At 48.4% G+C, this 15,473-nt stretch overlaps 1 protein-coding gene across 4 annotated transcripts in view; it reads left to right on the top strand.

Annotated features, from left to right (window-relative positions):
* Positions 1 to 4,229: 4,229 nt before the first annotated feature.
* GALNT6 (polypeptide N-acetylgalactosaminyltransferase 6) overlaps positions 4,230 to 15,473 on the top strand; it is a 34,489-nt gene continuing 23,245 nt past the window's right edge. For 2 of the 4 annotated variants that reach the window (XM_010857847.1, XM_010857850.1), the window contains exons 1-4: positions 5,264 to 6,053; positions 7,370 to 7,595; positions 11,220 to 11,813; positions 14,085 to 14,257. In XM_010857847.1, coding sequence (XP_010856149.1) covers positions 11,323 to 11,813; positions 14,085 to 14,257 — 664 coding nt within the window. In that variant the 5' untranslated portion in view covers positions 5,264 to 6,053; positions 7,370 to 7,595; positions 11,220 to 11,322. The other 2 variants (XM_010857849.1, XM_010857848.1) reach the window with 2 other exon arrangements.

The raw sequence follows: 15,473 nt of genomic DNA, 5'->3' as shown, positions 1-15,473 counted from the left end.
GGTTGAGCTCGCTTCTCCCAAGCCCTTGTGCCCCATCCGCCTCCCGCCTCCGCCGATCTTCTCCTCCTTTTCTTCCTCGCCACCCCCGACAGTGACACGAAGGGGCAGGGCCGGGCTGGGCCATCTGTCGTGGTGGCCTCTAGCTCCTCCCACGGTAGGACTCCCTAAACCTTCGCGCCTTCCTTAAAGGTTGACAGAAAAGCTGGGGTCTCTGGGTCCTGGAGGGGCGGGGTGGGAGAGGTGCGAGCCTCAGTGCCTCCAGGACTCTGCAACCTCTGCCCGTCACCCATGCCCTGGCATCCCTTCTGTGCCCCCATCGCCCCGCCCTGGGCCAGCCGCTGTGCTTAGCTGCAGAAAACTTTTCAGAGAGGTTCCCTCCTGCCCGGGCGGAGCGGCTTCTGAGCAGAACGGGTGAGCGGGCAAGAGAAACGTCCCTGGTGAGGGCAGGGTCTCAGACATCCTCCCTGTGGAGACTTGGGCCTGTAAGGGGCAGGAACTGTGTGCTCAGTATTGTTGGGAGGGAGTCCGATGGGTCATGACTGTGACTGTCACCAACTTCCTGATTTCCTGTCACTTGTTCCAAACCCCAGGCCAACCGAAAGGAGAAATAGTTTGTTACTTGCCCCCAGAGCCTGTCATCCCAGACACTGACCTCTGCAGAGGCTAGGATAGGGCTCGTCTGTATGTATGGGGATGGTGAGGTGTCAATTTGCCAGCACAGCATAAAACAGACCCCTCTATTAGCCAACCACCCCACTGCAACATTCACAAGGAGGGTTCTAACACTGCGCTCTCAGTGCACTGCCAGACCTGCAAATGCAATTTGCAGACACTGCAGGAGGTTAACAACTCTGGACACACCAAAGAACCTGGGGCTTGTGCTCATTTTGCCAGATATGTGTACACTGCCCACGCCCCATTCTCTCGGTGAATGAGCTGTGTCTCTGCCCATTACAGGAAGAGTGAAAAGGATGAGACAGGCAAATGCATGTGATCAATAGTGCAAGCTAAGGTGAGGGGTTTGAAATTTACTTTAGTTCAAGTTATCCAGCAGAAGCCAGAATCATTGCAGGTACTTCCTGACCTCCTGTTCCTTAACAGCACCATTCACTTTAGGCACCCAGAGGTAACAAAACAACTTTCAGGGGCACCAGAGCAGTTAGCAGAGCAGGCTTGTCAATGGGAAGGTAATCTAGAGCTGGAGGAACCACGAATACTGGGCTGCCTGGAAAGCCCTCATCCTTGGTAATCACTGCCTATAGTTAGCAGAACAGCTGACTCCTACCCACATGGAAGAACTCAGGCCTGAAAAGGGAAGCCCTGAGGCATGTCAAAAACTGTCTGAGATCAGAAACATCTCAGCCCCAAATTCAGCTAGGAGAAACCTGAACAGGAGATACGACCTTTGGCTTAGCCCACATAGCCATTGCCTAGAACAGAAATCAGGAATCAAAGGGACAACTAACCCTAGGGCCAAGGCAGTGGGTATAATGGAGGCAGAGAGCTGGCTCAGCTCTGTCACTAAATTAGCTGTCTGACCTTGGCCAAATCACATAAACACTCCCTGGGTGGGGAACAAATGAGAAGGTGTATATGAAAATGCTTTGTCAAAGCTCCAAGCACCAGCCAAGTACAAGGCAGCATGGTGCTATGGTTAAGATAGTGGGCTTTGGAGAGATGTGGGCTTGGGACCAAATTCTGCCTCTGCCATTTCATAGCTGTGTGTCCTTGGTCAGGTTACTAAACCTCCGTGGGCTTCAGTTTCCTTATATGTAAAATGGAAAAAGACAACTGTGTCTTGCTTTGGTATGGTAAGCAGTGATATTAAAAAAAAAGGCTCTGGTATTGTCCTGAACCTCTTCTGGCTTCATGGACATGTTCTGACATCTCCAGCCCTAGAAGTGAAGCTGTGGTCCAAAGTGGGTTTCTCTGTCCTGGGGGCACCCAGTGGCTGTGCCAAAGATTGGGTGAACTCGGCTCATCGTACAGCCCTCTGCCCCTCTCTGGGAAAGCCCAACATACCCTTTCTCATTTGATGGAAAGAGAGTGAGGGCTTGAATGAATGAGAGGTCAAGTGCAGGGCAGTGCCTGTCTCTGTGTCGAGCTCAAAGCTGTAATTGTGCTGTGTACAAGGCTTGCCCAGCGAACAAGGATGGCCTCAGTCTGGGGAGAAGAAGGACTGTTACAAGACTCTTTTGTGGCACCTGAGAGCCCTGGGAGGTCAGGTTATTCTCCAGTCTCCTGTGCAGCCTGGTCCTCAGCCCTGGGTAGAGATTTGAAGAAAGGAAGAAACTCAATCCTCACCCTCCGCGCTGCGGATAGAAGAAAACAAAGAACAGACAGATCAGGGCGTGGAATTAACAACCAGATACCTCAGGATGGACAGATGCTGCAGGAATAGGAAGGTTAGGGGAACTAGTTGGGGAAAGGATAGTAGAGGCAGAAGATTGGGGACCAGGATTTAAAGATTTGAGGAGATGAAAGAAAAGGGAACCTAGGCAGCCCAATGTCTAGACCTGTTGATTCTCCCTCCCCCATAAAATCTAGTGGGGAAGTCCTACGTGAAGAAACATGGGCCGTGAAACTTGGAAACAAATATGCCCGATACTAATGGCAGTAAGATGCACTTTAGTCTGAGAAGGCTTCTTGGAGGAGGGGAGTTTCAGGTAAGAATTCGAGAAAAGAAACATAATTTGCTTTCAGTTCAGTTCAGTCACTTAGTCGTGTCCGACTCTTTGCGACCCCATGGACTGCAGCACACCAGGCTTCCCTGTCCATCACCAACTTCCCGAGCTTACTCAAACTCAACTCATGAGTTGAGCTTACTCACCTCATGTTGGTGATGCCATCCAACCATCTTATCCCCTGTTGTCCCCTTCTCCTCTCGCCTTCAATCTTTCCCAGCATCAGGGTCTTTTCCAGTGAGTCAATTCTTTGCATCAGGTGGCCAAAGTATTGGAGTTTCAGCTTTAGCATCATTCCTTCCAAAGAAATTTAGGGCTGATTTCCTTTAGGATGGACTAGTTGGATCTCCTTGCAGTCCAAGAGACTCTCAAGAGTCTTCTCCAACACCACAGTTCAAAAGCATCAATTCTTTGGTGCTCAGTTCAGTTCAGTTCAGTCGTTCAGTCGTGTCCAACTCTTTGCAACCCTGAATCACAGCACGCCAGGCCTTCCTGTCCATCACCAACTCCTGGAGTTCAGTCAGACTCACATCCATCAGGTCATGGATGTGATGCAATCCAGCCATCTCATCTTCTGTTGTCCCCTTCTCCTCCTGCCCCCAATCCCTCCCAGCATCAGAGTCTTTTCCAATGAGTCAACTCTTCGCATGAGGTGGCCAAAGTATTGGAGTTTCAGCTTTAGCATCATTCCTTCCAAAGAAATCCCAGAGCTGATCTCCTTCAGAATGGACTGGTTGGATCTCCTTGCAGTCCAAGAGACTCTCAAGAGTCTTCTCCAAAACCACAGTTCAAAAGCATCAATTCTTCAGCGCTCAGCTTTCTTCACAGTCCAACTCTCACATCCATACATGACCACTGGAAAAAAACCATAGCCTTGACTAGATGGACCTTTGTTGGCTTTTTAATATGCGGTCTAGGTTGGTCATAGCTTTTCTTCCAAGAAGCAAGTGTCTTGATTTCATGGCTGCAGTCACCATCTGCAGTGATTTGGGAGCCCAAGAAAATAAAGTTTCTCACTGTTTCCATTGTTTCCCCATCTATTTGCCATGAAGTGATGAGACCAGGTGCTATGATCTTAGTTTTCTGAATGTTGAGCTTTCAGCCAACTTTTTCACTCTCCCCTTTCACTTTCATCAAAAGGCTCTTTAGTTCTTCTTCAATTTCTGCCATGAGGGTGGTGTCATCTACATATAAAGGTTATTTCTCCCAGAAATCTTGATTCCAGCTTGTGCTTCATCCACCCGGACATTTTGCATGATGTACTCTGCATATAAGTTAAATAAACAGGGTGACAATATACAACATTGATGTACTCCTTTCCCAATTTGGAACCAGTCTGTTGTTCCATGTCCCATTCTAACTGTTGCTTCTTGACCTGCATACAGATTTCTCAGGAGGCAGGTCAGGTGGTCTGGTATTCCCATCTCTTGAAGAATTTTCCACAGTTTGTTGTGATCCACACAGTCAAAGGCTTTGGTGTAGTCAATAAAGCAGAAGTAGGTGTTTTTCTGGAGCTTTCTTGCTTTTTCTATGATCCAGTGGATGTTGGCTATTTGATCTGCTTAGCAAGAACATAAGGAAAATGCTTTGAAGAGGAAAAGGTAGCCAGTGAGGGTGAGGAGCAAACAGGAAGAAGACTGCCAAGGCCATGTTTCTGCTACAGTCAAATGGCGCGAAAGGAATATGAATATGGCCCTTCTAGATTGTGAAAGGGAGAAAGAGGCCTGAGGCAGAGGAAGCTGGCAGGCAGGTTCTGCTGATCCTCCAGATGCTGGGTCATAAGAGCACAGTCTCAAAGAATGGTTTTGAAAGGGCAGAGGAAGAGGAGGATCCAGGAGGCAGAGAATGAATCAGCAGGACTCGGGAGCGTGCATGGAGTGAATCTGACGTTGAAACCCATTTAGAAACTCCATAACTGGGAGTAGAGTAGGGGCAAGAGTAGTGTCCAGGGTTTTGACGCTACTGGCCGCAATGGGGAAATTGGGAAGGCTGGCCAGCTTAGGGGGCAGGCCACAGACCCTGAGTTCAGGGTGTGGCACGTCGAGTATCCAGTGGCCCTGGGTAGAAGTCCTACAGCCAGGAGCCCACCATACACTGAAGAGAGAAGGGAAAGCTTGAGTTCTGTCCTCTCCCATCACCTGCCCCTCAATCTGAAGATGAGCACAAGCCTTCAGGAATACCCCTTCTGTTAAACACCCCCATCCATCCCTCTCCCCCTGCCAGGTGATGGATGGTAAGGCTCAGTTCAAGCTTTTTTTTCCCCCTGCCCCCCACCCCGGCTTTTTCTCAAACCCAACCTAATTGTCACCAGGGTTCCTAAGTAATTAGGGAATCCCAGCCCTTGCCCACCTAGTGTTCTTCTTCATCCCTAGGTTCTGAGGACGCTCAAGGCTCAGTTTGAAACAGTTACATATCTCTGCCCGACCTGGTGGGACCTGGAGATCCTCTAGTAACAAAAACCTGTGAGCTGGTGAAATTCCTGCTTGGTCACGTATTATTTTTATTTTTCAGTAACTTGACAAACTTGGACTAGATCAAGAAACCTTCTATGGGCCAAGCCTATTCTAGGTACACAGCGTGAGTCAAGTTCAGTTGGGTTTTTTCCAACAGAAAAAATCTGTGTTTGGACAACTAGAGCTTAAAATGTTATGCAAACAAAAGATGAACCTACATCAGCCCAGGAGAAAACTTGATAGACTTGCTACTGAAATAACTTTCAGTGACTCTTTGGGGGAAAATAAAGCCACTTACTGCAGCTCTAGTGTTGAGGGGGAAAGCTGAAGTGTTTTGAAGGTGTAATTATGGGGAAAAGTGAAAACCTACCAGCATTCTGTAATCAAAAAGGCCAGAGGTGGAAGGAGGGGTTTGGAGGAGATAATTTGCTACTTTGTTCACAGCATGAGAACACAGGAAGTGAAATGCAGGTTGGGTTGGTTTTGATAACTGAGAAAGTGCTGCCTGGGAGGAAAAAAAGGAGAATCGTTTGTCCAAAACAGCCTCTTGGCCCCCCTCCCCACAACCGGTAGCTTGAAATGGACCTGCCCGCTCCCCACCGTGGTGTTAGCTCCGTCACACACCTGCCCCTAGTGAGAGTGGTGACAGCCATCACTTCTCAAGAAACCTGTAATTGAGCGATAGCCTGACTAACTTGAGCAAACATCCCTGTTGGTGGTGTTGCCACTGCTAACTTCCTGGCTGCCACGTCTCTAGGAGGTGAGCAGCTCCCTAGATAAACAGAAAGAAACTTTGTTATAAATAGGCCACCTGGCCAGCAAGGGTGTGTTCCAGGTAGCTGACCCTGGTTCTCACTAAAGCCAAAACTTTACCTGGGAACTACTTTTGTGATCTTCAAAGCATTTGTGGTCCTAGGTGAGAACTGGAGGAGGGCACGCCTGGGGAAGGTGGTGGGAGGAGAGGGGAGGGGATGGGGGGATGGGTAGAGGTCGGAAGGGGGGCATTTTTCAAGAAAACTTAGTACCTCTTATATGTGACAGGGTATCTCAAAAGTTTCAGGAAAGCTTTGTTGTGTGGGATCTTTGTTCTCCAACCAGGGATTGAACCCTGGCCACAGCAGTGAAAGCACTGAGTCCTAACCACTGGACCACCAGGGAATTCCCTTTAGGAATATTTTACGCTTTAATCACCTAAGAGGTATGAATTCTACAAACTAATAAAAAACAACATTTGAAAATGTGATTCCTTTCACCTATGTGAATTTTGAATAACAACTTTTCATTTTAATTTTGTATCAGGAAATGTTTATCATCTTCAATGGATGGAGACATTAAAATAATAATTTGTTATTCAAAATTCATAGAAACGAAGTGAAAGAAATTCAGATTTTCAAATGATGTTCTTTGTAAGCCTGTGGCATTTATACTTCCAAAGTTATTAAAGCATAAGATTGTACTAGGACTTTTGGTATACTTACTCTATATATGTATGCATAATAACCAAAATGAAATTTTAACAAAACAATACTTACCCGTATTACCTGTAATGTAATTTTTTTTTCCTCTAGTCTAGTCTGATCTTTTAAATGATTTTTTTCCATGCTGATTTGCAACACTTTAAATGTATTTCACAATCCTGTAATGAGTTGCAATCAACGGTTTGATAGACATTGGACTGGGTGAAGCCTCAGTTCCCTTATGCCAGTGACAAAACGTAAATTTGTATTCTGACTGGTGAGGCCAGGAAAACAGGTCCAATTTGTTCAGTCTAGGAAATGTTCCCAGAATAAGAGGATTTCTGGTATCATCTCAGTACTAAAATCAAGATGGTCTGATGTTTTGCGATCCCAAGGGTGGCTGGAGGAAAAAGAGTTGGGAATGAAAGTTTAGCAGCAGCAGGAGGGAATGAGTGGTTGAGGGCCTTGGGCATACTTGCCAGTGGACCTCTTGGCCAGTCAGAAGCTGGACCGTGTGAAGCCCTGCTCTTGACAAAGCACTGTGCAATAGGGGCTGTTTCTCCCCCAAGTCTGGTGACCTCCCCGACCTTGCCAGCCACACTTCTGGTAACCGTCTCCTACGCAGAGAGCAGGAATCCTTAAAGCCAAAGTCTTCTGACTTGCACTGGATTTTGTGTCCCTTCGAAGAGACTCTTTCCCATCGCCTGCATGCCAAGCAAACAAACCAGAGTCCCTTACTGCCAAGGCTAATCACAGGTGTCTTGTTTCATTTCAGGATGTGGTTAGTACCTTGAGGAACTGCAAGCACCAGAGAGAAAGCCTTAGACAGTCAGGCTGGATTGAGAGAGCAGATGCCTGGGAAGAGCTCAGTTTAACCCCAAGTCTCTCTTTAGGAGGGAACAAAGGAACAAAAGTGAATCACACCGCGATGCCAAGACGAGGGAGTTGGAGTGACCCAGGTGATTCTGAGTGAGTCAGTCAGGGAGGCCTTCCTGGAGGAGGTGAGTCTTAAGCACCTGGCAGCATCTGATAACTAAGTTTTGTAGGCATATGTTGTTTTATTGTGCTTTACTTCATCTTGCTTCACAGATACAGCCTTTTTTACAAATTGAAGGTTTGTGGCAACCCTATATCCAGCAAATCTATTGCTGAAATTTTCCCGAAGTGTTATTTTTTCATTACAGTATATACTTTTTTTTTTTTTGGACATAATGCTATTGCACACTTAGTAGACTATAGTATGGTATAAACATAAGTTTTATATGTCCTGGGAAACCAAAAACTTGTGTGACCCACTTTCTTGCCGTGGTCTGGAACTGACTGCACAGTAACTCCCAGATTATGCCTGAACCATGCCTTTGTTTCTAACTGTGCTCCCTCTTTCTTGTTGGAGCGGAAAGTAGACAGACAGGTATCAGGGGAGATGCCATGTTCAGATGGTTCAACATTGTTGTAGCAAACACTTCCCCATTCTGCGGCGCTCGGTCTGTGCTTAGCTGGGGCAGTTGCAGAATTGATGAGATGTCAAGTTCAGGCATCAACCAGCCCAGCAACCCCTAGACAGGACACCGCCTCTACATTGAATCTCTGTTTCCTCCTTGAAGCCGTCTTCAAGCCAGCGGGGTACTCTCCTTGTCTGTGCTCTTACTCAGTTCGAATTGTATTACTTTTTGAATAGATAATGTTGTCAGTGTTCAAAGTGCAAAAGGGTATTTAGAAATAGATTTTTTTCCTGTTCCTATTCCCTCCTGGGACCGGTGCTCCCTGAACCCAGTGCCACCAGTTCTTGGTAGCACTCCAGCTAGATTTTAAAATCTGGTGGGGAAAGAGGTGGTCTCACACCTCTCTGTGTCCCTCTGTGTCCTGGCTAGGATGAACTGTCCCGCCTCATCACCCAAGGAAGTTCCCCAGCACCACACCCTCCCTCCTCATCCGCACTGCTGCTATCTTGGGTCAGACGCCCCTAGTTCCTCTTAACTGGTCATCCAGCTGCCACTCGGGTGCATCTCCTAGACACCCTCCACCAGCTGTCACACTACTCTTCTTGTAATGTTGGGCCACTAATCCTTACTGCTCCCCATACCTCGGGTCAAGGGCAAACTCTTTGCTTTGATGACCTGATTTCAAGCCACCTCTCCAGACCCATCACCTGCTACTCCCATCAGGCTTCATACTCCCACCAAACCAAATTCCTTGGAGTTCTCTGATGGATCATGCTGTTTCCTGCTTCCAGGGCTTTCTATATATTGTTCCCTCTGCCTGAAATGTGCTCACGTCACCAGCCAACTCCTACTTGTGGGTTAGGGCTCAGCCCAAGTTTCTCTCCAGAGGGACTTCACGAACATCACCCTCCGCCACTCAGTGAGTTTACTGCATCCTCTCTCCCTCTGCCCCTGAGGATGCCTCTCTCAGGCTGGGTGCCTCTCTGCTTAAAATTTGACTCCCCCAGTTGACTGTACTCTCCTTGAATGCTGGGCTCTCTGCATAGGAGACGATTACCAGTAGTGTGGCTGGCAAGGTCGGGGAGGTCACCAGATGTTGGGGAGAAACAACCCCTGTTGCACACAGTCCTTTGTCAAAAGCAGGGCTTCACATGGTCCTCCCCACAGTGTAGCTTGCTCACCTCCTGGCTGGCCACCGTCTGGCTGAGTACCTGGCATAAAGCAGGAATTCACTTAATACTGGCAGGATCAACAAATCTCCTCTATCTCCCAGACAATACCTAATATAAAATAGATGCTCAAAAAGATTTAATCTTATTCGATTTTTGATGCTGCTGTGGAATCTTTTTTTTTTTTTTTTTTGCAAAAAGCACTCAACCTGTTTATATACAGCAGGCACTTAAAATGTTTCTCTATACAGTAGATACTCAACATATTTGTGAGAAGTAGGTGCTTAGGTATATTTGCTGTATACAGTAGGCACTCAGCACATGCTTGCTATGTATATGGTAGGCATTCAGTATGTGGCTATATGCAGGCAGAAATTCAGTGTGCTTGCTACACACAAAGCTGCTGGCTTCATGCTTGCTGTTTACGTAGGTGCACAATTTCAGCTTCCTATGCACGGCAGATACTTAGTGTCTGTTTGCTATATGCATGAATCTGAGGTTTTAAAAGAGAACATCTCCCCCCCGCCCAAAGTGACCCCTGTTCCCACTTGACATCATGACAGCCACATGTGCCCCAAGGATCCAAGTGACTCCAAACACTGGGCTTCTCCATAGGCAGCAGCTTGTGTGTTTAACAACACAGCTCAACTGAAGTTCCTTGTAAGTGAGACAGAGTAATGAGTGTGGCTTTGGCCGAAGACCAGGTGCCTGAGGATAATTGCTGGGAAACTGAGCAGCAATTTATTAACAACAACCATAGAAATAATTGAGGGCTCGGTCTGTGCCAGACACTCGGCTGAGTATTTTATATACATTATTTCTGACTTAATCCTCACACCCGCTGTGGGTTAGGTATTAGTTACTCCCACTTTATAGATGAGGAAGTTGAGGCTTAGAGAGATTAAGTCATGTGCCTGAGGGTCACACAGCTACTACTGATAAAAACTAACACTTTGAGCATTGACTGGGTGCAGAGACTGCTAAGCTTTTCCGAGAATTATTTTATTGAACTTAATCCTTACATCAAACAACTCTAGGAGGTAGGTAGGTGCATTACTGTTAGAAGCTGCAGATCTAGAATTTGGGTGCAGGTCTGTTGCCACCAGCATCTAGTGCTTACCCCGTGAGCCTTATACTTGCAGAACTATCTACAGAAAGTTTTGCAAACACTCTTCCTCTGAGCCTGGTACCACATACACGAGGGTAGATGCCTGGGGCCATGGTCCTGCCTGGAACGTGCTGTCATTAGAATCTTAGATTTAAAAATTGTTTTTAATTTTTTTAATTAAATATGAGTAGATACAGCAAACATTGATAAAATATGCATAGGGTATAAAGAATAGCAGTGCTGCCCGCAGCCACCATTCACTTTTTTAAAAAAGCTTATTTTGAAGTCCCCCCATGTGCCTTTATGCCCATGTCTTTCCTCCGTCTTCAGAAACTTCTGTATTTTTTTTTTTCGCTCAACTTTGCATCTGTGTTGTGGCATGTAGAAATGGTACATTCTTTGTCACGGTTGTGCAGTCATGTGCTGTGGATATTTCACGCTGTTTATTCATTATAACGCTGATAGACATTTGGATTATTTCTAATTTTTGCCTTTTTTGTGGGTACTACTAGAAATGTTCTTGTGCATGCCTTTGGGCATATGTTTATCTGAGATATAAAACCAGGAGAGGAATTGCAGGGGTCATAGGGTGTGAACATTTTAAATTTTTCTAGAAAATGCCAAATTATTTCCAAAAGTGTTTACATTGATTAAATTTCTTCATGTAGCGTTTCAATGTTCCAGTTTTTCTAGGTCCATGAATGTCAGAATCTTAGGGCAGAAAAGAAACAGGGTCCATTTTCCTTATTATCTGGATGGAGACAATGTAGATGCAGACAAGTAACGTGATTGGACTAAGGTGATGTCACCATTCAGCAGCAGAGCCTGGACAAGAACCGGCAAATCCCCTGACTCTTTTCCTCCACCTGCCTTGGCTCATTTCTCTCTCTCATCCCACCTTCTCAGGCCGAGGCCCCAGGGTGTGGCCACCACGACACCTCGCGCTATTTCCAGGGCCAGGCCCAGCAGTCGGAGCTGACTCAGCGGAGGTCCCTGTCAGTTCCAGAGGATGAGGCTGCTCCGCAGACGCCACATGGCCGTGCGCCTGGTCATGGTGGGCAGCGCCTTCGTGCTCTTTCTCTTCATCCTGCAGAGGGACGTAAGTGGCAGGGAGCAGGCCACAGAGAAGCCATGGCTGAGGTCCTTGGTGAGCCAGAAGGACCACGTCTTGGACCTCATGCTGGGGGCCGTGCACAACCTCAGGGACTCGATGCCCAAGTTCCAGATCAGGGCTCCAGAGCCCCAGCAGACACTGGCCTCCACCAACCAGTCCTGCCCCCCAGGTTTCTACACCCCAGCTGAGCTGAAGCCATTCTGGGAACGGCCGCCACAGGACCCCAATGGCCCTGGGGCGGATGGGAAGGCGTTTCAGAAGAAAGAGTGGACGCCCCAGGAGACCCAGGAAAAGGAAGAGGGCTATAAGAAGCACTGCTTCAATGCCTTTGCCAGTGACCGCATCTCCCTGCAGAGGGCCCTGGGGCCGGACACCCGACCCCCTGAGTAAGTAGCACCGCATCCCGGGGTGAGGCCAGGATTCTGCCAAAGGCGTGCCTGGTATGTCCACAGCCAATGTAAAGGGCCGACAGGGATTTTATTTTATATCAATATTTATTTATTCGTTTGGCTGCGTCGGGTCTTTGTTGCGGCCCTCCAGCTCAGCAGTTGTGGCATACAGGCTTGGTTGCCCCAAGGCATGTGGGATCTTAGTTCCCCAACCAGGGATCAAACCTGCATCCCCTGCACTGGAAGGTAAATTCTTAACCACTGGACCACCAGGGATGTCCCTGACAGGGATTTTAGAATGTGGGCAAGGGTTTCCTCTAGGCCCTCATTTCTTTTCCTGAGCCACTGTCGTTATCCCAGGGGTTGGGATTCAAGGGCATCATGGTCAGGCCAGAGTCTCAGGGAGACCTGTGAGAGTGAAAAACAATTGCGAAGGTGACAGGACCCAGAAAAAGGAGCTCCTGACGGGGACCACAGCGGGCCGAGGGGTGACGAGGAGTGCCTGACTGCAGCCCACAGATCAGGGGTCTCATCCTCTGCCGAGAGGCTGGAGACCACAGGACTCTGCCGCTGAACTCCTAACAAAGGACATTTCCCGAAAGCGGCCCTGGTGGTCAGGATTGCTGCTCACCTCCTGGTTTCTTTCAGTGAAGACTCATAGGGCCATGAACTCATTCCAGCTAGTTACTTGAATCTGTTTGTACTTTCGGTCCTGGGCAGTGAACCAGCTCTTAGATCTTTGAGCTGTAGCCACTTCAGTCTGTGCTCTTACTGGCCTCCCATCAAAGGTTTTGTGTCTTTCTCGTGTAGGCGTTGTCATTCCCAACTCAAGAGGAATACTGTTTTTGGCCTTTTCTCACATGGCAGTTAGGGATTTCCCCAGTGGCTCAGCCACAAAGGATCTGCCTGCAATGCTAGAGATGCAGGAGGCCTGGGTTCCATCCTTGAGTCACAGAGATCTGCTGGAGGAGGAAATGGAAACCCACTCCAGTATTCTTCCCTGGAGAATCCCATCGACAGAGGTGGGCTGCAGTTCTTGGGGTTGCAATGACTGGGATGCAACTGAGCCTTCATGCCCACACATGGCAGTTTCCATTCTCAGGTTCTTGATTCTTTAGGGCTGGGAACCTGGAGTTCCTCAGACTTGGACCAAGTATTAGAGGCCTAGAACATGGAGCCACCCTGATTAACCAGGACTCCTCACAGGGAAGCGCAGTGGACCTGAGGGCAGCCAGTGGAGGAGGTCTGGGAGTCTTCTCTGGAGGGCCCCTGAGAAATCTCTCTGACCAGCAGAGGGAGTTTAAAAAGGGCCTTTAGAGACTTCCCTGACAGTCTAGTGGCTGAGATTCCCCGCTCCCAGTGTAGGGGGGCCGGGTTCAATCCCTGGTCAGGGAACTGGATCCCATATTCTGCAACTAAGATTAAAGATCCTGCATATTGCACCTTAGATCCAGTGTAGCCAAATAAATAAATAAGTACTTTTCTAAAAGAAAGAAAGGGCGTTAGGCTGCACAATTCTTTGAGATCCAGCATTGACACATTCCCACCCCCACCTGAGATGGTGTGTCGGGACGGAGGCAGTGCCCCCTAGTGCCCCAGAGTGGTTGGAGTGGATGAGGATAGAGAAAAGTCACAGGAAAGTGTTTGTGATACTAGTATCGGATTACAGGGAGTTCATGAGGAAATGGGTTCGAGTGGAACCGTTCATTGTAAAGAGTAAAGCCTTTCTTTCCCTCTCACTGAATATGGAATTCGTAGTCACTTTTTCCACATGTCAGAGTTGCCCTTTGTTACTTTCCCTCTGGGACCTCAGCAGGGGGGAATAGGTTTTGGGGTTTTTGGTGGGGATCGTCTGTTTTTTGCCATGCTGGGTCTTAGTTGCTGTACACAGGATCTTTGATCTTAGTTGTGGCATGAGGCATATTTCAGTTATGGCATGCAAACTCCTAGCTGCAGCACGTGCAATCTAGTTCCCCGACAAGGGACCGAACCCAAGTCCCCTGCATTGGGAGTGCAGAGTCTTAGCCACCAGACCACCAGGGAAGTCCCGAGAGAGAGGTTTTGGAGTGAGTTGGTTAGCACCTGTGCAGAGGCTTAGAGTAGGTGGCAAATAGTGGATAAGCTGGAAAAAGCATGCCGCTACTCCCAGCTCCAAAGGGGAACGTAGGGTGGGGTTTCCGAGGAGCAGAGGAATCTGTGGACAGAGCCCTCCTGCCCCCGGGACTACCGGGGGCCCAGAGAACTGTATCTGCACTTTCGCCCTTGCAGGTGTGTCGACCAGAAGTTCCGGCGCTGCCCCCCGCTGCCTGCCACCAGCGTCATCATTGTGTTCCACAACGAGGCCTGGTCCACTCTGCTGCGGACGGTGTACAGCGTCCTGCACACCACCCCTGCCATCCTGCTGAAGGAGATCATTCTGGTAGATGATGCCAGCACGGACGGTGAGGCTAGGGGCCCCCCGAGGAGGGGCCTGGGGTCTCCCCTGGTACTCTGGGAAAGAGGGCCTGCCGGTGCTCCCAAGGGAGCAGACACTGCCTCGTGGCCTGTTGTGTGGCATCCCAGCTCATCATAAAGGTCAGGAGCAGGAAGAAGGCAGGTGGGTGCTAGGGGGCGGGTAAGCCACATTCCTGAACTTGATTTGCACTTGACCCCTGAAGCTCCAAAAGCTTAGCTGTTTTGGCCTCAAGGCTTCCCTTAGAGCTGCCAAGCCCAACCCCAATTCAGAAATGCAGAAAGCAGGGACGGGCCTTCCCCTCTGTTTCCCACCTACTGGACCATTCTTTTGCTCTTGAAGATTCCATCTCAGAAGCCCTTCGTTGTAGTTGGTAATAGGCAAGTGAGTTTGCTCACCAAACTTCCAGAGTTCAAAGCATTTCCACCAACATCTGCTGAGTTATTTGTGCCTGGTGCTGCCTTAGGCGTAGGAGATGACATGACAAATGACAAATTAGACAGATCTTGTCCCGAGTAGGCTAACAGCCCTCATAGTCAGATGACTGCTTACAGCACCAGCCATGGTGGTGTGACCTGGAACACACCCTAGCGGACATGAGAGGACACGGACTTGAGAGTCCAACACCCAGGAACTCAAATCCTAGCTCTGACTTTTCCTAGCTCTGTGACCTTGGGCAAGATACTTAGCCTCTCTGAACTTCCATCCTCACATTTTGTTTGTTTTTTCAAATATTTATTTATTTGCCTGTGCCAGCTCTTAGTTGAGGCATGCAGATCTTTACTTGCAGCATGTGGGATCTAGTTCCCTGATCAGGGATCAAACCTAGGACCCCTGCATTTGGGGTGTGGAGTCTTAACCACTGGACCACCATGGAAGTCCTTCAGTCCCTTCTTCTAAAAATGAAGATAATTGACTCCCTTGCAAGGTGGACAAGGGATCAGAGATAGATGGTAAATGAGATTGTTCATGTGCTGTGGAGTACTTAGTTTCCAGTAAGAGCTCCATATGCATTCAGTTCAGTTTAGTTCAGTTGCTCAGTCGTGTCTGACTCTTTGCGACCCCATGAATCACAGCACGCCAGGCCTCCCTGTCCATCACCAACTCCCAGAGTTCACTCAAACTCACGTCCATCAAGTCAGTGATGCCATCCAGCCATCTCATCCTCTGTTGTCCCCTTCTCCTCCTGCCCCCAATCCCTCCCA

This window comes from Bison bison, unplaced genomic scaffold, assembly GCF_000754665.1.
Source record: "Bison bison bison isolate TAMUID 2011002044 unplaced genomic scaffold, Bison_UMD1.0 scf7180017864383, whole genome shotgun sequence".
Taxonomy (NCBI): domain Eukaryota; kingdom Metazoa; phylum Chordata; class Mammalia; order Artiodactyla; family Bovidae; genus Bison; species Bison bison.
This window is presented reverse-complemented; position numbering and strand designations above follow the sequence as displayed.